Source organism: Argentina silus (assembly GCF_951799395.1).
Source record: "Argentina silus genome assembly, chromosome: 19".
In the NCBI taxonomy this organism is placed as follows: Eukaryota; Metazoa; Chordata; class Actinopteri; order Argentiniformes; family Argentinidae; genus Argentina; species Argentina silus.
In genome coordinates this window covers 5,381,349-5,403,639 of record NC_139673.1, presented here as the reverse complement: position 1 = coordinate 5,403,639, position 22,291 = coordinate 5,381,349, and the positions used below count along the sequence as shown (strand labels likewise).

The following is a 22,291-nucleotide window of genomic DNA, read 5'->3' as shown; positions in this document are numbered from 1 at the left end:
CCCTTTCCTCGGCCCTGGGGCCCTGTCTCCCAGCCCCTGGCCGCCCTGGCTGTCTGCCTGCCTGTCTGTCTGGCCCAACCTCTGCTCCAGTGATGGATCGCCTGCTTCCAGAGGGAAACCGACGACTGTTTGTTCCAAACTTTCCACACATGCAGGCCTGATGCCGCCCTTCACTCCACCATGCCACCCTCTCTCTCTCTCTCTCTCTCCTATCTGGTCTCTTCACCCCCCTCCCCCCGTGCCCTCCCTCCGTGCCCTCCCTCTCCCCGCTCCAGACACGCGGCGGTCTCTCTCTCTTGTCTGCTGTCCGTCAGCGTTCCCCCCTATCAAAGGCCAGCCTCCACTTTTAGGGGGCTCATTAATCATCCTTGGTAGGACAGGAGGCCCCCTTAATCCAACCCCTCCCCCCACCTACCCTCTGCCCCTATCCCCCACGGTGTTATCAAGTTTCAGTGGCTGTAACTGTAGCACAATAAACAGAGGGGAGGGAACCAGGGGGGGTGGAGGTAGAGAGAGAACGGGGGAGGAGGAGGAGGAGGAGGACAGAGACTAAAGACCAGAGACCAGAGGACAGAGAGGAGCGATTACATTTCCCCCCCCTCTACATCTCATTTCAGTTCATAATCTTTAGGGAAACATGCTCTTACAAGGAATTTAATCTGTTGAGCTACTTGTCAAAAATAAAGTGTGCTTCTTAGGATGTTGGGTGGTGTGCTGGGAGAGACGGATTGCAAATAAAAGTAACCCAAGATGGAGGACGAGAGGGAAGCAAATGAATAGCCTGGGGGGGGGTTTAACACCTTCAGCCCAGTGGGGGGAGGTTTAGCTTAGCGTCAACAGGTTACAACCCTGCCGGACACCATTTAGCATGAGGCCATAGCCTAGCATTCAAACAGCAGCACTATGGGCACACACACACACACACACACGTGTTCATATACGCCATACGTGCTTTTTAAACACTTGAGCGTGGCCATTTCCAGAAATTGTGTGAGTGTTGAATGAAAAAAAAGCCCCCATCGACGGCGGTGTGTAGAATGTTCCCATTGTGACCGGCTGTGCGCACAGAGAGCCTGCCCTGTATGAGAGAGTGAGTGCTCTACAGTGTGTGTGTGTGTGTGTGTGTGTGTGGGTGGGGGTAATATAATGCATACATGGATTCTCTGGAGTCCATTCATAGTGTAATTGGTGTGGACAGAGCTCCTAGTGTTAAGGTTACAGTTAGGGGGACTTCCTCATGGTGTCCTGCTGGGGGGGCCACTGTTCCCACGCCGCCAAGCCACCTTGGTCAAGCCCAATGTCTGCCCTCTTCCTCTCTCCAGACGTCCCTTAGCGAACGCCGCTGACAGCCTGGGAATGCTGAGGTGTTTAGGACGGAGCGCCGAGCAGAGGAGAGCGAGGGGCCTCGTGAAACGGCGCCAGGCCCGGCGGAGCTTGCAGTTCAAAGACTGTCATTACAACCATGGGCTCTCTCTCTCTCTATCCCCCCCCCCTCTCTCTTTCTATCCCCGCTCTCCCGCTCCCTCTTTCCAGTTCCGTCCCAGACTGCTCTGATTAAACGGCACAGACAAGGCCGGCTTACAGCATTAGAACAGAGCAGACCTCAATCTAGTACGGAGGATTTCCTTAAAATAACACAGTGCTTATTCAAGAGGTGGTAATAACACCCCCACCAGTTCTACTTTGGCACCACACCTACAGAGCTTCGCTCTCAGGCTAGAGAACTGGGATGGATCACACCGCTGACTACTACTTCTTGTGTGGTTTTTCCTTCCGCTTTTTTTTTTTTGGGGGAGGGGGGGGGGGGGGAGGGGCGGGGGGCATTAAACACTTGTCTTAACCCCCCTCTCTCTCGGCCCATGATTCCCTAAACAGAAGTCTCACACTCGCTCTGTCCATCAGAGAGGCAGCCATTAATCATCTCAAGTGGACAGCGCTGACAGGCATTTTGCCGCTTTGCAGGTTTTTTTAAACTTTTTTTTTTTTTTATAAAGCACCCGTAGCTACTGCAGTCTCACTTACTGCCCCCTCTGCCCTTACCCTACCTCCCCCTCTGCCTGCCACCCCCCCCACCCCCCCCACAGTGCCAGAGCAGGAGGTGAGGGAGGGGTGTCAAACCAAAACAAACAATCACCCATCTGCTTAATCAAAACCTTTGAGGCGGTTAATAGCAACACAACAGTGTGAAAGCATTGCTCCCCTATTCCCAATGGGGGTGAACAAGCAAGTAACGGAAATGGATATCATAAACAATGATGCAATAACAAAACACATCGGTTAAATCCTCCCCCTACACTGTAAGGCAGGCGACCATTACTGCTTCTCAAACATGGGGCCCACCAATGTGCCTCCACACAGACCGACTGTGTTTAGGACAGCTGGTGAAATTCCTCAGTGGTGAACACACACACTCACACAAACACACACGCCTGGTTTTTAAGCACACAGAGCGGAAATAGGATTCCCTGGTAAGCTTCCTTTCGCTGTTTCCTGCTTCCCAAGGACTAGAGGCCCAGTAGTAGGAGATGGCTTCTTCATTAGTCTCCCTCTGCCCTCAGATAGCTCCTTCTCCACAACCTCAGTCTCTAACCAAGACGGCAACAGGAGCTGCCTAACACTAACAGCTGTCCCAATCTCAACGACATCTTACAATATCAGGGAACAGGGTTGAGTGTTATACTTCAAAACAACACGTGAAGGGAACATTTTTCACAAAATTCAAATACAACTCAAGCCATTAAACTTGACAAATAAGCCCATACCCCCCCACCCCCCAAAAAAGCTTTATTTTTTTACAGAAAAACACATTACTTGAGCGACCCCAAAGGAATAAGCATGTAAACAAAACAAAGGCAAAACAAAGAGCGTTGTGAGCTGCTGCTAGCGTAGCGCTGTCTCTCTCTGAAGTCCTGGGGAATGCGCTCAGCGGTAAGAGCAGAGTGGGAAGCCAGCCAAGCAATTTGTTCTCCATGATTAAGGCCCCAATTTAGGAGACAGCGGAGGTCAGCCAAGTGTGTGTGTGTGTGTGCGCGCGTGTGTGGAGGGTCTTTTCTCAGAGATATTAACAGGGCCACGGCCGGCCGGCAGGTAGGATGAAATCCTCCGCTGCACCATGGTAACGGGTGCATCCCTCCAGCTAAAAGCATTGACCTTCTGGAATGAACCTGCAATATTGTCGATAAAGAAGCGCGGAAGGAGTCCAGGCCACATCCCTATTTATAAACACAGAACAGCTACGGCTGTAATTCTACAGACCCTTCCATCTCTCAGATTAAAGCTTGAATGTCATGGCACCCGAGTCACCTGCATGAATGAAACCACACTCAACCTGGCTTGCTCAACACAACACGATTTGAGAGGGCAAACAAAGAACGTCACAGAAAAGAACAGGACTTGGTCAACTTGGCGGCCATTGTTGAAGTCTTCTTGATGAATATTCCCATCTGACCAGCATGAGAAAGGGTCAGCCTACTACCACGCCTGAGGTCTGCCTGGGGAGTGAGGGGTTAACAGGGGGGTTGACAGATCCTCTGTCTACCCAGCTAATACATCATCCCCCCCAACAAGACTTCTAAACACACATCCCAGGCCAGGGAGGGTGCTCTGCTCAGCAGCTACTGCTTTCACTGGGGCTGGTGAGGACACACACACACCACTTCAAGGGGGGTCTGGGTCTCAGCAGAGAATGCTTGGCAAACGCAGACACACAGACACACAGACTCACAAACACACGTCTGCGATAACCTGAACAAGTCAACAGATTTCTCTTGTCTTTATATCAAACAGAGACCACCAAAGTTCCATCAGAAACACATCTAAATATGTTATTACTAATATGTACGTTATCATGGCAACCCATGACAGCCTCACCCGTTGACGAAACATGTCTGTAATGTCTTAATAAGCGTATCAAATGAATGGTGAAATCACGGCTGACATGCAAGAGTATACCTGTAGCTCTCTCATTGCAACACAACGATTCATCACATGCTACAGTGAATCACCTGAAGTATGAACTTACAGGAGCTTAGCCTACAATAGACAGGTCAAACAGCCAGGTGTGTGTGCATCAGTGGGCCATGGAGCCAGTGGTGCATTCCATGCGAGGGGACTGATTACTGACTGGGCCTTCCAGATTGTTTGCTTGGTGAATTAGTCACGGCCTAAACGGGTCCTCTCAGGTCTGATACTGTGGAGAGGTGAGGTCATGGGGGATGTGAAAAGATGGATCTCACCTGCCACACGTTGTAGACCTCAACAATGGAGAAACAGGCCTTAACCGCCTTCAAGAGTGTTTAAGTTTAGCCACGTCCCTAGAGGAGGGGTGTGTTTATGTCTGTGAGAATCAGAAATTGCTAAGCAGAAGAGAAACTCTGTTGTTAAAGGGATAGTCCACTCTGAAATCACTAAGTACTATGATTAGGGTCTGTATGGGGAAAACAAATGGTCTTTGCAGGATTTAGGATCAGAATCTCGCCAAGTGACAGTTATTGTATCAGCCAGACAAGAAAATGACAGACTACATGGGGAGTAGTAGGGAAGAGTAGTGTTCTGCATTCCTGTCTTACCTCTCTTCTGCATGAAGGTAAACAGGTCATCTAGGAACTCCTTTCTGTTGGGGTCACTGCTTAGCTCATACAGCTGAGGACAAGAGAGACATGGGGTTTCAGTCAAGATTCTACTGGATTACTTTTCATAAAAAAAACAAAAAAATAAATTAAAAAAAAACACAACTCTTTGAAGATGGTTGGTACATTTGTAGAGTGACAAAATAAGGATGAAAAAAATTCCAACATTCAGTAACTTTAGTGAAAGCAGTGACAGCAGCGTTAGCAAGAAACCAGTTATGGACCAGTCTGAAACCTCCTAGCAGAGCTTGTGTATTGTATTAATCTGCCCATCTGAAAAAAGAAGAATACCAGATCTACTCTATCTTTCCTGCAGGGTGTTTGATGGCCTTTCTTGTCAGTGCTAGAAGCCTGGTTCAGCCATAATGTGCTCCAGACACTCACCTTGGCAAAGTCTCTGGAGGCCTCCCCTCTTCCTCCACGGCTACCATCAGCCTCATCTGCCCAGGCTGCATTTCCATTCTAGAGACAAGACAGATAGATAGATTCAGCACCCACACACTCACACACAACTACATACACATACACAAACATACACACTTAAAAGAAAGCTTTTTTGGGGGGACTCTGGGAGTGAGGGCCTCTATGGTAGTTATTGTGTCGCTCAGCTCCTGTGCCCTTCCCCCCCCCCACTAACAAACATCTCCATTTGACCTAAACCATCTGCATCTGGGCTCAGCCCCCTGCCCCCACCCCCACCCTCCAACCCAGCTGGATACCTGGGCCCCCCATCCTTCAACCCAAACGCAGCTGCAGCAAGCGGCCAAGTTCATGGGGTGTAGCAGACTGACAGATAGACAGGGGCCTGGTCCGTAGCCCCCCACAGAAACAGCACAGGGGCCGATCATAGGAGGAAGGGAAGGGGGTTGGGGGTGGGGGTGGGGTGGTCAATGGCCCCACAGGATGGAAAGGAAGGGAAAATAGGGGCAGAGGTACTTGGTATGTGCGGAACAGGAATTTCTGTCCTAAAGACAAAACCTATAAAGCATCAGGAATCAAAACAAGATCCGTTTGGGGAGAGAGAGGGGTTGTTAATAGCTACAGCACAGGGTCTGGTTTCAGCAGGGAGCCCATTGGTCAGTAGGAACAAAGACCCTGAAAATGAGAGCTAGAAGGGGCAAAGGTTGCAAAGGCCTGGGAGTGCAGTCATTGCTTGTGGAGGTACAAATGTATTACTGGTTAGCAATAGACACCCAACTCCAGACGCGTCTAGTTCAATGTAGTTTTGATCCACCTATCACGAGAATGTTTCCATTCTAGAACTTTCCATTTCCATAAATGATGAAATAAAGTCTCTTTAATTCAATATCTCTTTTCTCCTTATCAAAAACACATCTAGGTATGTATTTTACACTATCTAGAGTTACATATTACAACAGACTCATCAAGACATATGCAATATAGCATATTTCGAACTCTAATTGACCCTTGCACACTATTTGGTTGCTTTTGTTAAAGTTTAACCATTACAAATGATTATTACAGAAGATAATTCAAATTCACTCCCATGCTTTACCTTTTTCTGCATTCAAAACGTTGCAATCTCTACCTCATAAACAACACTGCTGTTCTCTTTTTCGTGGCCCAAGGGTCGGTATGAAGTAATCTAGCTGACAGCAACCAAATAAAAAGCCATAAACCTATATCAGCCACAATCCATCATTTGACTAGTAATCAACCCAAAAGACTTTGCCTTGAGAATCTCCTAACACAGCAGGAAACTACTCTCGACACTTTTACCCCCACTTAAGACATTAATAACTATCAAGCTTGTATGTACAGGTGCCAAACCCCAAGCCTTAAGAAGTGTGTGTGTGTGTGGCTATTAACACTTGTCTAACCAGCTCTCCGCCCCTCTCTCCTGTTGAAGGTGGACATGATGGATATTGACAATGGGCAGTGACTTTTGGGTTATTGGCCTCTATTTGTACACACATCTCTCTCCTCCCCTCCCCCCCCCCCCCCCCCCGCCACCCCACACACCTCCCTGAGGGACACTATGTGCTGCACTGTGAGAGCGGGGGGTCAAGGTGTGCCTGACATCACAGCGAACAAAGGTCTGTGTGACAGAATGTCACTGCAAGATGACAGACTCCAGGGCTGAGGTCAGCCCACCTGCCCACTAAACCACACCCCTGTATGCTGCCTGTTTGCCGGGAGGCTGGGAGCCAGACAAACCCCTCTCATTACGCTTACTGCCGATCGCTCAAGGTTCATAGAAAAGTGAGGCCGGAACTCATAACTAACCCAGATAAACTCAAGAGGTGTTAAAATCACAGACAAATCCAAGCTAGCTGCTTCGAACACGTACATTGTCATTGCTTGAAGAAACACATCCACTCCGGTCTGAAAACACTTATGTCATCCCAACCACATCACCCATCAAGTTTAAACATCCAAAATGCTGATAAAAATGTACTGTAGGAGCAACTTGCAAAATTGCCCATAGTTACCTGCGCAGATTGGGCAAAAAATAATTATAAGACTGAATCACAGTGCGAAACTTCATCCTGGCCTGACGTACTAGGCTTTGACCAAAGTCATCAACCATGACCATATAGAGACAACTCCTACTCTTGGGCAGACATGTTGGCTCTTGTAAGAGAACCTCGATCAGCTGAGGAATGTTAAAAACTATATGGCTGGGTTGTAGTGTGAATCATAGGCTTTTTCTTGATCGCCCACCTCTCCTCCATCAGAGTGCACACTCCACCCCAAGTCCAAAATAAACCCTGGTGCACCCACACCCTAAGGCCATATGACAGGGTGCTACTGAGGGGGGCTTGTGAGGGTGTGTGTGTGTGTGTGTGTGTCTGTCCAGTCTTTCCACAGCTGGCTCTCCTGTCCTCCTCCCTCAGGGAGCAGGGACGTATGGAGGGCTAGTCTCTGAAAACAATGTCCTTTAGAGACGGGCTTTTGAATCCCTCTCTCTCTAATGCTGTTAGCAGGTTTACTGGCTAGGCGGTGGGGGGGCTAATCACATTATGAACATACGTGACTGACTGGCGCATTGCCAAATGAGGGATGAGGGATGAGGGGGGGGTAATCATCCATGTGTTGGTGAGTCACTAGGAGGAAACAAACTGGTTTCTTACTCCTAGAAATGTAAACCTGGCCTAAAGACAAAAGAGCACTCCCCATCAGGATTAGAGAGATGCAACCGGATTTTTGTTGCTAATCCTTTCCATTAAAAGTGTTGAGGTAAATTCTTGACCATTTTTTTTTTTTTTTCTATTCCGGGGACCCATTTTTGGCATGTGAGCGCTCATTTTACAACTAGTGGCAGAAAATATACACAAATCCTGTAGCATCTCTTTAAGCCTGGAGAATATTATGCAAGCCTTTGTAAGAGCCCTGGGAAAGCAGCTCAGAGGACCCCACTTAACATGCTTGAGAGGCAATCAGTTGCTGATGCATTTAAATAGTACTCAAGACATTGTGAGTACAGTAAGAAGCTTGACAAAACAGAATTGGCTCAGGATTGATCAATCTTTGTGAAATAATAGCTGTGTACGGCAAGTGTGTTTTGTTTACATTCTTTGCATATGCTTCCATCAAGCATACATACAAACCATATTCCTGAAGCCTCAACATGTCAACAGACCTGAGGGGCTAATTCAACATTGCCATTAAAACAAATGCTCTGAATACTCACTCCGCCATTTTAGTGGATTCAGGCAAGCTGGAACAGGAAGGGTTAATGGCGGCAGCTCGAGAAGGGGTGGGGGGGAGGTGGAATTGATTGCTCAGGATGTTGACAGCAGTCCTCCAATTTGATAAGCAGCCATGATTAGATGAAGAAGCTTGTTCGTAATAAAAGCATCATGTGACTTTCCCTCATTCTTCCAGGGGGGGGGGGGGGGGGGGGGGGGCTCCAAGACAAGAGCAGTTTGTGTTGTGTGGCCAAGAGGTTTCTGAGGGCGAGACTGGCAAGGAGGTAATTACTTCAGACAATGAATGAGAAATTTTGGGGAAATAAGGCTCCAGGGTAAAACCACACAGGCACGCTTAAAGGCCAACCTGCGGCTAGCCTAGCACATAGGCTACTTCCTACAGAACTAGGTCATTGTCACGCAAGTTCAGAACTGATACCACTAAACATGTTGGTGGGACGGAGAGACAATCCCATCGCTGATTGGCCGGTTTTGAAAAAGGGGTCAGCAGACTACTGTCAGGAGGCTAGCAGCGCGGCAGGTAACAGTTGTTTGCAGAGTTACAGTATGATCTCCTGACCCCCCGGGTTAATCAACGTTGGCACGTGTCCCTGACATGTCGAAGCTGTGTTCCAGAGCGACAGCCAGGGCTGGAGCTGGAGCTGCAGCCCCCAACACCACCACTCCACTAGCTGCTACTGCCAGCGCTACTGCCAGCGCTACTGCCAGGGCTACTGCCAGGGCTACTGCCAGGGCTACTGCCAGGGCTACTGCCAGGGCTACTGCCAGCGCTCCCACAGTCCTTCCTACAGCCTCAAGCTATAGGCTCTGTCCCTGGGGGGCTGGGCAGCTATCGAACAGAGGCCCGATCAATAGCTCGGGATGTGCAAACATGGGGAACTCCCCAACCCCCTCCGGACGCAATCTCACAGCTCACGTCAATACTCATCATCCTCCGGCATCTACTGCTACAGCTAGGGAAACTGAGAGGGGACAATAATGGCAGTTGTGAGCGTGACCTCACCCCCCTCTCACCTTGAGCAGGAACCCCCAACTTTGGGCCTCTAGCGTGGATCGTCATTGGACATTCCTGACCCTGATTTGCATTCAGAAGAAACAACACGATCACATACGTAAACATTGAGTTTACAGGCTAGCTTGAGCAAAAGACCGCACCCATCCTCCACTAAACACACACACAGACACACACACACACACACACACACACAGACACAATATAACTATGGGGACCGCAGGCTGTAAATCATGTGTGGTGAAATGCCATTGTACTCCCAGCATGACCTGCTCCACAATGGCAGGACTGGTTGACTTTACTAAAATACTTAGTGGAATGTGGACTGTACATCTACACACGCACACACACCCACACAGAGACACAGACACACACAGACACCCACAGACAGGACCTAGACACTCCCACTCCCTAGATCGCACTGCCCTCACTTATCTTTTTTAGTCAAATTACTGGCTGTCAAAACAGTAGACCGAGGTAAATTTGTAAAACAGACATGGGAGTGGTAATTTAATCATATTCAAGGTTGTCTCAGGGCTAAGCATGCCACAGGACTTCCAAGGAAGTTCTGGATCCCAGCCAACGGTTGTGATAAATGACAAATTCTGCAAATGTACTTAAGTCATTTGACACATCGTCATTATAGAATTATGCAAACATCTCTGGTTCTTTCTTTTTTGGCTCAAAAACACTAGGATAAAAGAAAATAGAGAAAAAAAAGGAAAAAGCCTGACCACTTGAAAAGGATTACATTACAGCTATTCAAACAAAGTCTGCCCCTCTGGGTAGACTGTAAGTGTAACTCCTGTACACTAATATATAATGTGATCTTAAAAAAAAAAAACACTTCAATCACTTCCAATTAGTGAGGGGGACCTGTAACCTTGGATTAAAACAAGATTACATTAACAGTAAGCTCCTGGTCTGATACTGAACAGTGGCTATGGTTCCCTTTTGTGTTCCTACAGTGGCAGAGCCCCTTTCCCTCTCTTCCCTCTCTCTCTCTCTCTGACCGTGAAACTGCCCTCTCAGCACGCCTATGAAAACAAACATGGCAGGGGGCCACAATCTTTAATCCAAATAATTGGGCTGTATTCCGCTGCGGGACGCATCGTATCATTTATAGAGCCCCTCGCTGTGTGGGGGGGGGGGCTGAGCGGATAGGGGTCTTTATCCTGCAACTGCTGTAAAGGATCTCATGGTGAGGAGGCCATACGCTATCCTCGCACAAAGGCTCTTACTAATCGGGATTCCATACGCACCGGGGAAGTCAATCTCACTGCTACTGGGAACATATGGTGGAATTCCTCCACTCCGCACACGCCCCGATTGTCTCTACACACAGAGTAACAATGCATTATAAAAAAAAAAAAAAAAAAAAAAAAAAAAAAGCTCATATATCACACGGAAACAGAATAACATGGTCCAGATTGACAGGCCGGCTTTGGATGTCCAGTCATGTTGAAGATGTCTTGCTATGGGGAGCAGACAGAATGGCGGGGATGTGGGGCCAAGCGTCCAGGGGGAGGGCGTGTAGATACCTGCCCGTCCTGAGCAGTCTAAAGAGGCCTGAAAAAGACAGGCCCCAGGCCAGACCACCACTCCCCTCCATTAATCACTCCAATTACAGAGCAGAGCAAGAAGAGAGGGAGAGAGAAAGAGATACACAGAGGGAGAGAAAGAGGACAAACCGCACACTGACTTGACCAACTAACTTGTTCACCTTTTCCCGCTCGCAGACTCAGTGAGGAGTCACGGGAATCAAGTTTGAGTCAGCGGTAGACAAAGGTGTGGATCATCGTCATAAAACCTCCTGGGTAAACTGGTCTGCCGGCAAATCTGGTTTTCCAAATAAACTAGCAGCATTTGTTCAGCTCTCGAGCCCTTTCACCAAGACACCACATTCCTCAGTCTGAGGGCCCCCTCCCCCACAAGCTCTGCTCGCTGGCCCCTTTCCCCGCCTCACGCAAATGCAACGTTTACGGGCTGGTGTGGCCAGAAGTTCACACTCATTGGTTCAAAGACCCTTTCAGAGACAGAGCAAACAGTTTAGCAAATCACATCTGTGGTTCAATATGAACCATAAGACTGCGGCTCAAAAGTCAACCTTTGGGAAACCATGAGAACCCAAGAGCAAATGTTTGGATTTTCCAACCAAACTCTGTGAAAATATATATGGGGCCCAGTGCCCCCTCTTAATTTCATCTGGAGCGATCAGTATTGCTCTCTGAAGTGTACACAATGAAGGACCCTCTGAAAAGCAGAGGAATAATTACTAAAGACAGAGACAACAAAGGCAAATTCCAAATCTAGTGAAGGAAATGAGTGTGGCTTTCAGACAAAAGTCAAAGCAAATTATTGTTTTAGATGTTTTATTTGATCCCGTGAGCATCTAGATTGCTTCAAGCAAATGCTATTTCGTTCGTTTTAAGGTCAAAGGAACTATTAGCCTTTTCTCTTGGATTAAAAGCTTTGGCTAAAAATACCTTACATATCTCACGTCTTTCAAAGAGCAAGCGTCCACTTCACCCCTGTGCTAATGGCAGCTGTAGACATTCCGCAGCCCCGATAAGCTTTTATACACATTTTCGTTAGAAGGCAAGCCGAAGAAATTCAATACATTGAGAAATAAACAAGCCCTCTCTGCTATTAGGCCACATCATATTTAATTACGTATGAAATGGCCTAGGTACAAACCCTGTAGTTCAATGAGAAAAATACCTCTTTGTCTAGTATGTGGAAATAAAACAAGAGTGCCTTATGCAAGGCTGTTCTCCCTAATACTATGTCACAGAGTCATAAGCATGTTTCCAAACCTGAAAGTATCAAATGTTCAACTCATATTCGCAATTCACAGCTTTTTGTGGGACTGATCGATACAGACCGATTCCCCTATTCAGTGGCAGGAGTATCTGTTTCCTCTCAGCTAGCGTTAAGTGTGTGGGGGCATTCCAGCTCTGACGGGGCCGCCTCCCCTGAGGACAAGGGCTGGGTTCCCACTGAGGGTGTTGAGCTGCAACCCCTTGCTCCTGGATGGTCCACCCCATCCCGCCACGCATCTGGAGACCATCTCCAGGGACGAGGCAGAGGAACAGAGGAACAGAGTAACAGAGAACAGCTCGCCGACCGCTACAGCTTCATTGGCAGTTCCCACAAAGTTCATATGGCACGGTACACTGTCCCAAGACAAAGTATTTTATCAAGCCACAGCTTCTCCTAATAGTCCTTAATAACAGACCCCATACATCATCGGAAACATCATGTTATCCTTGTGTCTTAATATTACAACACATTAAGAAACAGGGGTCATTATGTGGCATGTGAAAACGTACCGCTGAACATTTATTTAAGCCCAATCTGAAACATTGCATGATTTAAGAATAGAGTTTCTGCTAAATAAGGAAATAACAACACACTGTAAAGCAAGGAAAGCATTAAATATAAACAAGCCATTGACATTTACTGTGTCGATGCTTTAAAGCCAAGAGAAATAGATTAGAAAAAACATTAATCACAAAAAAGAAATGCTGTTATTACTACTAGTACTTTGAGGTACTAAAAGGGGGCTTGCTCTAATCCTCCATGCACCAATAATACAATACATCAATTTCAGTACACACAGGATAAGAGCAAGACACCTTTTGGCACCCCCAGTACCAAAATAATGAACACACTTTTAATAAATGGTTTATAACTGACTGAAGACTATCAATAAATGTATAGTAAACTGTTTATTAACTAGTTAAACGCTTTACAAACCACCAAAATGCTACCTTAATGTAAAGTGTTATCCATTGTTTGTACTGAAAGTCCATTCCATGTGATATTGTAACAAACTTTTTCAACTTGAAATGCGTTACCTAAATATCTTTACAAATTCCTATATTAAGAATTGAAATACATACAACTGAGTTACTAAATATAAATAGCTTTATCATGCAAGTCAAATGCACAACATACTAACAAGTTAAATGTATATTGTTTGTATCGAAATACAATGAGAAAATACAATAAACAAATATAACCTGCAACTAACCAAAGAAATATTGTTTGAATGAGGAATTGTTAACATGAATCTAAATCAATTGATTAAAAAACAATCATTTGATGAAAATAAATTGGCATTAAAATGCAAATATTACTCATGTCTTATGTGAAAAACACCATGACTTGGTCTGTATTAATCTTTGTCTTAGACAAAGCTTGGAGAATCCCCAAACTAAATGTTGACTTGGGCCTTACTTTAATCTATAAAACCCTCCCAACAAAGATACAACATTTCCTGAACATGATCAATGATCAATTTGTTGAATGTTTTGCCCAAGTCTATCTTTCTACATCATATCACACTTGTTTCCAAAGGTTAAGATACAAATAAATGAGTAACATGAGTAACATATTGAGTAACATGATCAATGAAATAACTAAATATCTATGTCCTTATGTTGAGATAGGACTGTGAGTACTCATTTGCATAACTACTTTAGTAACATGGAGAGTCAGCAAATGTCTGATGCAACCATTCCAATCTACAAATAGATCAGCTGTTTATGACAGTCACAGATCTTCAAAGCATATAAACATCTAACTTTACTGGAGGCAATCTCATAATTGCCAATTTGTCTGACATGAATTACTACTTTAACTATATTTTAAGGTTATGAATCAATTCTCTGGATTCTGTAGCTCTTCAGACTACTAAGAGCACTTTAAGCATACCCCTTCTTTCTTAATTAAAGGGCAAGGATTTGAAGGGGTTTAATGGTTCTTTCAGGCTTTAGTATAACATTTATTTGCGGCTGGCAGATCGGACTTTTGTTTGACCAGATGGCTGACCAATCAAGGCTAATTCTGATGGGGGGGATGGATTAAGACTTGCCTAATTGTATTGGACCATTTTGTCAATAAAGACGAATAAGCTGTGTCATACATTGCAGTCTTACCCCAGCCTTACTCCTCAAATGGACTGCTGTTAATAATTCCAATTTTGTGTGCCACCCTTTAAATCATTTACCAACATAGCATTTGAAATTATCATGCTCCAGTTGACATAGTTCATAGTTCTATTGAGAGTGTGATTGTCCATTAACTAGATCAGCAGAACAGAATCACAAGTTTTATTACCCAAGTGAGATATTCTAATCTTTTATCACCCATTTGTACAACCATTTGTCTCTTATTTAATTTAAGCTCTGAATCTCTAGAAGAAAAATACATATTGACTGATATGGGTATCAGTCAAACGTGGTTGAGTGTTGGGTAAGATAAGCTAGCAATAGACAAGCCTAAAGGAGTACCCTACCCACAGCAAGGTCGATCTACCTGGTGCTGATTTGCAAGTGAAATATCTAGAAAAATATACTTCTGGCAGCTGTACAACACCACTGACGGCAGCACTTAGACCCTTTTGTAATCCATTTAACATTTCGTTTCAGAAACAGGGTTAGGACATGTTGATGCGTAGTCATCAAAATGATCTCACATTTCAATATGACTGAAAGCTTCAGCCGCCACACCGGGAAAGGCATTGGTGTACGGGGATGACGTTTCTCACAAGGAGCGAATCAGCAGCCAACCGACTTCTCACTCCTCTGTAGGCAGCTGCTGCTGACAAGTGCACAAATTACACAGGGCCTGCATGTGAGCACTTGGCAGACGAACAACCTGGCCACACGCTGGTGTACACAACACAGGAGGTTGGCAGGCTGTTAGTGTACAGAGGCTGTGGCCCGGGGGTAGCGAGGAAGGCAGGCAGCGGTGAAAGGAAAGCCTCCCACACCTCTTGGCTGTTCCTCTCCTTTGTATGGCTGGGTGCCAGGCTCCAGTCAGCTGCTGTGTTTACCCAGGGCCTCTGACACAGCTGGTCAGTTATCACCTCAGGGCCTGCCACTGGCCTGGACCTGAGCCAAGCTACCGGCAGGAGACAGCCCAGACAGCCACTAACAATAGCCAAACACCTTTCACTCCTCACCTCCACACCGCTGCGGCCCAGAGCTTTCAACGGGGAGCACCGCTGGGGTCACTACCCGTTACGATTGAATGCAGACCACCAAGTCCGACCACCCTCAACTCCCTGAAAACCTACAGACTTGTGTCGTGATCTTCAGTGATCTTACTGAGAATTCACTCTACGTTGACTCAGAGGAGGAGACGAAGCTCAGCTGCTATAAGAGGCCGGCTCCGCTCGCCGCAGCTGGCCGAAGCACTGGCGGATGTCTTTGTTTCACTTGGCCGTTTCCTCTCCTCTGTGTGCCTTCATTAAAGAGCAGGTGTTGAGATATGTCGACGGGGAGTGGTCGTGGAGGATGAATGAAACCAATGATTTGAGGCGGGGGGTGGGGGGGGGCGGTTGCTGCTGACTGATCAGATTACGGTGGCTATCAGTAGCTCCGTTTCCATTAGGAGGTGGAAGTCAATCCCCCAGGGTCGATTTGAAAAAAAAAGAAAGGAAAAAAAAAAAAAGAAGAAGTGTGACAAGCCTAATGGACATGTGCCATTTGCATTTAAATGTGACAACTTTTGCCTTACAATTCAACTCGATTGAGAGGAGCAGTGTCACTCAGTGGCGATGCGCATGTTGGGGGCTGACCCAAACAGTAATTTGCATTAACTGCTTTAGGAGCCATTATTTCAGCCGCATTGCAGCCCTTTCTCTCTGAATGGCTGAACTTGTTTTTCACAGGAACACAACAATCTATTCAGATTAAATTGATACACTGTTGAAGTTACTTGCCTTACTTTTAAAACACCAGATATCATTCATAAAGCCAGACCGAGTGGCAACCTCACACCTCACAGAAACTACAAGTCCCAATGGTCTCTACTTGGGTTACTCCATTCTCAAATGGTTTTTGTTAGCAAGAAACAACAGTGATACTGAGATTCAATCACTACAACCCATCCCAAGAGTTATATTGAACTGCAGGGTTTGTGACCTATGCCATTTCATATGTAATTAGATGGGGCATGGCTTAATAGCAGAAAGCCTAGCTTCCAGACAAATCACCGGCTCGTTGGTGGGCCTTTCACAGAGATGGCCAGGAAGGCTCTGGTCAGGTGGTAGACATCTTGGGCCCAGTATTGTCTATGAGACGGGCCGCATGGGGACCCTAGACCCACCAGGAGGGCCCTGTCCCAGCAGCAGCAGATGTGCCCTTTGGGACTCAGACAAATAAAAGAAGTGTTTCTCCCTTCCCCAGCGTCCCGCCCCTACAGCTCCTCCCATTCAGACCCTTTTGCTTTTTTCCTTTTACAGCCCCTGTGACACTGACTGAAATGAATTAAAAAGATCACCAATCAGGGCCCTGGCTACAGCATGGACAAGCTCCCCCCCACCCCCCCGCCCCCCCAGTCTCTTGTAGGAGCCCCGTTGGGAATGCTAACTGTTTGAAGAGTTAACTCTTTAATTCTGTCTGGAATGTTTCCTTTGGGTGGGGCAGTGAGTACAGGGTTGAGACCAACCAACCAACACCCCCGCTCCTCCTTCCTGCAACATCTCCTCCTCCCCCTCCCCCTTCATCTCTCTACTAAATTCAATACCTCTATTTCTGGGTTAGAGGAATCTTCCACACTTGACTGTTAGGGGCAGGATAGCACAAGCAAACTCCCACAAAGGATCCTATGCCCACATGGTTAGATCATCTCTCCAGATTACTCCAACAGAAGTCTCCTTTGTAAATCTCTTGAGTATCTGGGGCTCAAAAACACTGTAAATATAGGCTCTGTATTTGTTTCCATACCAACACAAACTAAGCATGTCCCACACTGCTCCACAGACTAGTTTCTATGCGAAAGAATGCCATTAGTAAGTCAGGACTAGTGCTAATGGCAGAGTTGCCTCCACCCAAACCACCCAGCCAGGAACTGCCGTTAATGAGGCAAAACGAAGGCACACAAAGCATTGAGCCACAAACACAGACAGAAAATCCCACTACAGGCGCAACACACCATGTGAAGCCAACGTATAAACACAGGGCAGGGGTCTGTTTAAAGACTTATAAATGCTACACCACCAAAACCCAGGTCACGAAAATAAAGATTTCTCACAGATCAACTCTGGATCAAAATACATACTAGATAAATATAAACATACATCATTCTGCCATCGCCATGGAAATGTACATAAAAAAACACCAAAAAAACGGTTCAAACCCACTGTTAAAGTTAAATCTGCCGTTAACCAACAGCAAAATAAACTTTGGTTGTGTTTATTTAAAAATAGGCCACCCAACTTCGACACCAAATAAACGTCATCAAAAGTTCAGCATGTTACCGAGTAGACTTCTTCCACCACAACCTAAAAATAAAGCTGGAATTAGATGGCTTGAGTACGTCTAATCTTTATTGAGACAAGCGCTGAAATTAACAAGCTAAACTTGGCAACAGATTTAACCCCCTTAGTGTTCAGCCTATCAATCAACCAATCAATCACATTAGAATCAAGCAAGACCACAGGGCATGTTCTTTTACTCTCAGGACTCGGTGTTTGTGGTTGTCAGTCAATCAGATCGCAGATCCATTTGATTGGACAAAAACATTTGTGCAGGTTCTAAATTCACGAATGAATAGGAATGTCATCCTCTTTGTCCTTTTTTTTTTTTTTTTTTTTTTGCGTAACCGTAACAAAAGCTGCGTAACCTATGACTACTGTTTTGTCACAGCCTTTTTTGTGTTGAACAATTCAACATGTACGGTTGCTCAAAACGTTCTAGAAATAGACGCAAAGAATTATCTAGATTCTAGACCATTACATAGGGTTGACTGAGAGGAAAGGACACTGTGCTAACTCCTCTGTGGCAGGTAAGAAGACAAAAATACCACCGAATGAGTTCAACCAACAGGATAAGAATTCAAGATCTACGTATACTTGTAATGTCTACAGTTTGAACACCATTGCCAAGCGACACAAAAAGGAACAAAGGAAAATAAAAACCATATTAAAAAGGTGAAGAGCAATCTTGAATAAAAAAACAGGTTGTGGTGGCTTTGGGAAAATAAATTACCAGCAGCCATTTTGAAGCTTCAAAACCAGGCCAGGCAGTAGTACACCTGTGTCACACAAGGCAGGGATAGCCAACCAATCACAACCATGGTGGAGACATGTCAAGGCAGGGAGGCCCTATGAAACCAACCAACCACAACAATGGTGGAGACATGTCAAGGGTGGAATAGATGCCTCACACATTTCCAAAACGCCTTCCTTAGCACTCTGGTGCGCAGATGCATCAGGCAACATTCGTTCCACATTCCATTGTCCGAATGCATACTTGAGTACGTCCGCTAAATACAATGTCCTCCTCATTCATCATACATGAGCCATAAATGAGGCCAAACATTCCCCCCTCTAAAAGCTTACACAATCCCCATCGATCGCAGCTGCAGCTGTGCCACTCGCCACTTCCTGACTGATGCGTTGCTGGGGCGACAGCTAAATTATGCAACAGCATTCATTCAACGAACAGGTCTTGATGTCTGGACAGCAGCAGCAGCAGCAGCAGCAGCGCTTAGGTTTAACGACGCGATGGAAGCCTCGTCCTTCCTGCTAGCCGGCCGGCTCTTGCTCCCTGATCACAACCATGCAAATTAAGCCCCGGGTCTCCATTTTGTTGCTCTCAATTGACAAACGCTGTCGCCATTACTGAGGAACACGGAACACATGAAAACATGAGGAAACGGGTACACCAGCGAAACCAAAGCCACCTGTACCACCACCACCTGTATTCCAGCACAGGGCTCAACTGCTACAGTGAATAACTTCCAGCATAGGGGGGCTCACACGTGTACACACACAATTAAAATTCTATTCATCACTGGGAGGATTAGCATGGCGAAGAGGAGGGGTGTCTGCTTGTGTGTGTGTGTGTGTGTGTGTGTGTGTGTGGCTCCTAAGGGAGGAGGGGAAGATTAGAGGGGTCAGCTGGCCAGGCTGACGGACTGCGAGGCAGGCTGGAGAGAGGCCTACCCAGGGCCACTGACCCTCCCCGGCTCTCGCTCCACGCGACGCCTTTGTGTATCCCCTTGTTTGATAATTATTTACTCTGTCGTTTAGGGCAGGGGCGAGGTCACAAGACATACATCACTGACAAAACATACACAGCCACTCTCCACCACTACCCCCCCCCCCCCCCCACCCTCATTTTACCAGCATGCTCCTTTGACACACATACATACACAGACATACAGACTGCTGTGCGGTAGAGGACATTCCTGAAAGGCAAATTGAATAAATCAGATGAATTCAATTTGGCAGTGGGTTATTCTATCTAGTTCTATGGTCATAGATGTTTGCTTTTAAATTGGCCATGGTGCAATCTATATGTAGCTACGATTACATATTCTGACAGACCGTGTCATTGCTTTTAAAATATCATAAATACACCCCCCACCCCGGCAATAATTTGAGAATGGTATTTGTGGCATCTGCCGAGGCTCCTCTCCAGCCCCTTGGAAGACAATGCCATCAAAAAGTCCCCCTGCCTCCACTCACTGTACCCCTCCCCCCCTGTGTGGCAGTGCAACCTGAAACTGCCACAAGAGATGAGCCGTCATTAAATACTGCAGAGCTGACATAATGACAGGAAAGATAAAAGAGAGGAAACAAAAAAAAAAGGCCAGACCAATTCTGGTTTCACAATGCCTCCCCCATCCCCCGGGCTCAGCCCCCTCGGCTAATAAAAGAAGCAGGCCACAGATAGGGCCAGGCTCGGCTTCACCGTCCCTGCTCTGATCACGGCCCGACACCGGCCCGCGCGTAGCCCCGTCACCTCTGACGATTAGCAGACAATACTACCCTGGTCCCACCCTGTCTGACACGGCTCAAAGTGACAAAACAATGTGGTCAAACTCCATTTCATTCACTTTGCACACTGTGATCCAGTGGTGTGACTGTAGCCTAGTAGTACTCCACCCTCTCTCAGTCTGTCTGTCAGTCTGTCCCCTGCGATTCCAAGGCTGGGTTCTAACCACAGTGCTACTACTACTACTACTACTACTACTACTACTGCCTGCTATTCTACAGCGCTACAGCGACCAGCTCTCTAATCTAGGGCTTGTTCCGGTGTCATTTTTAAACCTCCCCTTGTACAACACCATCACCCCTGTGGTGAGTCTGATCTAAATTTGGAAATGCACAGAGAGTGACAGTCCCAGGCCATTTCCCCTTTAAATAGACCTTAATAAAATCCTGGAAAATGATAGTGCAACTGCACACCCGAAGCAATGTTCACAGATCTGCTCCTAACACTGTCAACTCGTATGCAACGTGAAGCTTTTTATAATCTACCCCTTGTGGGCCCTTTAACATGTAGCTTAGCCAGCTCTACCACGCAGGGAGGATAGCCTGGCATCCAGTCGGCAGCATTCCAACGCACGGTAACACAACGTTGAGGAAATATTTACTTTCAATGAAAAAGTACACTTGGCACTGAGCCGAAAGCTTTCAGAGGGGTAAAGTACCGCTACTGTGCTGTTACTGTACCTCTTTACCCTCCCCACTCCGTAGCCAACCCGCCCGCCCGCCCGCAACCTCAAAGCCAAATACTCTGCAGTATCTCCGCTAGCTGGATCAGGGCCAAGTCAGCTCCGTGTCCTGCCAGGAGAGCGCAACAGCGAAGCGCTGAGAGTGTGAGAGCGCAGAGTGAGTGTGTGTGTGAGTGTGTGTGTGTGTGTGAGCATGCGGCGTTTGGGGCCTGGCCCTTTGCCAGGGAACACTTCGAGGATTTTTGGCCACAAAAGCCAATCGGCGGCTCAGCCCTCCCCAGACATTCTAAGTGACACAAGGATACTGCCTTAGAGGTTTGTGTGCTGCAGCCAAGATTAAGCCCCTAACGCTCACAGCAGGGGCAGGCTGAACAATCAGACAAAACACACAACAGGAGAGTGGAAAATAGTGAAAGGCTTTCCCCCCCATCCGTGATGCTTACTTACCGAGGGACATCTGTGTTTTGATAAGACAGCTTTCTGTCGACTCGCTGTGTTTAAGGAAAAGATAGCAACACTTTGAGGCAGGATTAGCCACTGATGGGAATCTTTTCATAGACATGTGCCAATACGTCTTACATAAAGGCAAATCAACTCTTTCATGAGATGCTATATGGCCAAACATTGAAAACACATCTGGGGGAAGGCTTAGGAGGGTGTAGGAAATATAAACAGACTAAAACAAGACGTGACATAATGAGGAGAAGGTGGGTTGGCGGTGCGCCAAGATGGCCGGCTAACCTGTTTGAGGTGATCGTCAAAGCCCCAGTCGCCCTGTCCGTTGGGGGAGGTAGCTGAGTGGGGTCCCACTGGAGAGAGGCTCTCTTCGGGCTCCTGCTTCACTCTGACGGGTGGCGATGGGGCCCGCTGGGGGACAGAGGTAGCGTAACTGCTAAATGGGCGAGGAGCTGGGAGACGGGCAGCGTTTTGCTGTAGCGCCAGGGTCTGCTTACGGAGGTACTCGAGACCACTAGCGCCTTCATCCTCCTCGCTCCCCTCATCCCCCTCCATCATCTCCTCCTCCTCGTCGTCGTCTTCCCCCGAGTCCCGGCCTCTGTCCTCCTCGTCCTCTCTCTCCGAGTCCACGCTGCTCTGGTTGGAGACCCTGGACAGAAGCCCACCTCCGGCCCCGGGAAGCCCTGCGCCCAGGGCCTTGCCCATGAAGCCAGCTCCGGAGGCCCGGGCTGCAGCCAGGATGGCCTGCTGTGCTGCTACCTGCTGGGTGTACATGATGTGGGCCTCGCGGAGCCTCCTCTCCTTACGCTCCATCTCGATCCTGGCCTGCTGCTGCCGTTGCAGCTGCTCCATAACGGCCTCCAGCTTCATCCCCCCTGCTGCACCTCCCTGAGGGTAGCCTCCCCCCAGACCACCATCCTGAGACATGCTGGGCTGTGAGAGGAAGTGAGAAAGACGTCAATAGCCAACCATAAACCAACAACTCAAATTACCAATGTCTGGCTTTCACAACTTCAAATAAGGACAGGCATAACATAAACTAG

The 22,291-nt window shown here is 47.1% G+C and overlaps 1 protein-coding gene across 1 annotated transcript in view; it reads right to left on the bottom strand.

Annotated features, from left to right (window-relative positions):
• The window catches only part of LOC310819438 (AT-rich interactive domain-containing protein 3B), a 36,193-nt gene that overhangs the window by 12,347 nt on the left and 1,555 nt on the right, over positions 1 to 22,291 (bottom strand). Inside the window, exons 2-4 of the mRNA XM_083690731.1 lie at positions 21,534 to 22,181; positions 5,013 to 5,090; positions 4,569 to 4,641 (exon numbers count right to left, since the gene is read on the bottom strand). Of these exons, the coding sequence (XP_083546857.1) occupies positions 4,569 to 4,641; positions 5,013 to 5,090; positions 21,534 to 22,181 (799 nt within the window). The remainder of the gene's footprint in view (positions 1 to 4,568; positions 4,642 to 5,012; positions 5,091 to 21,533; positions 22,182 to 22,291) is intronic.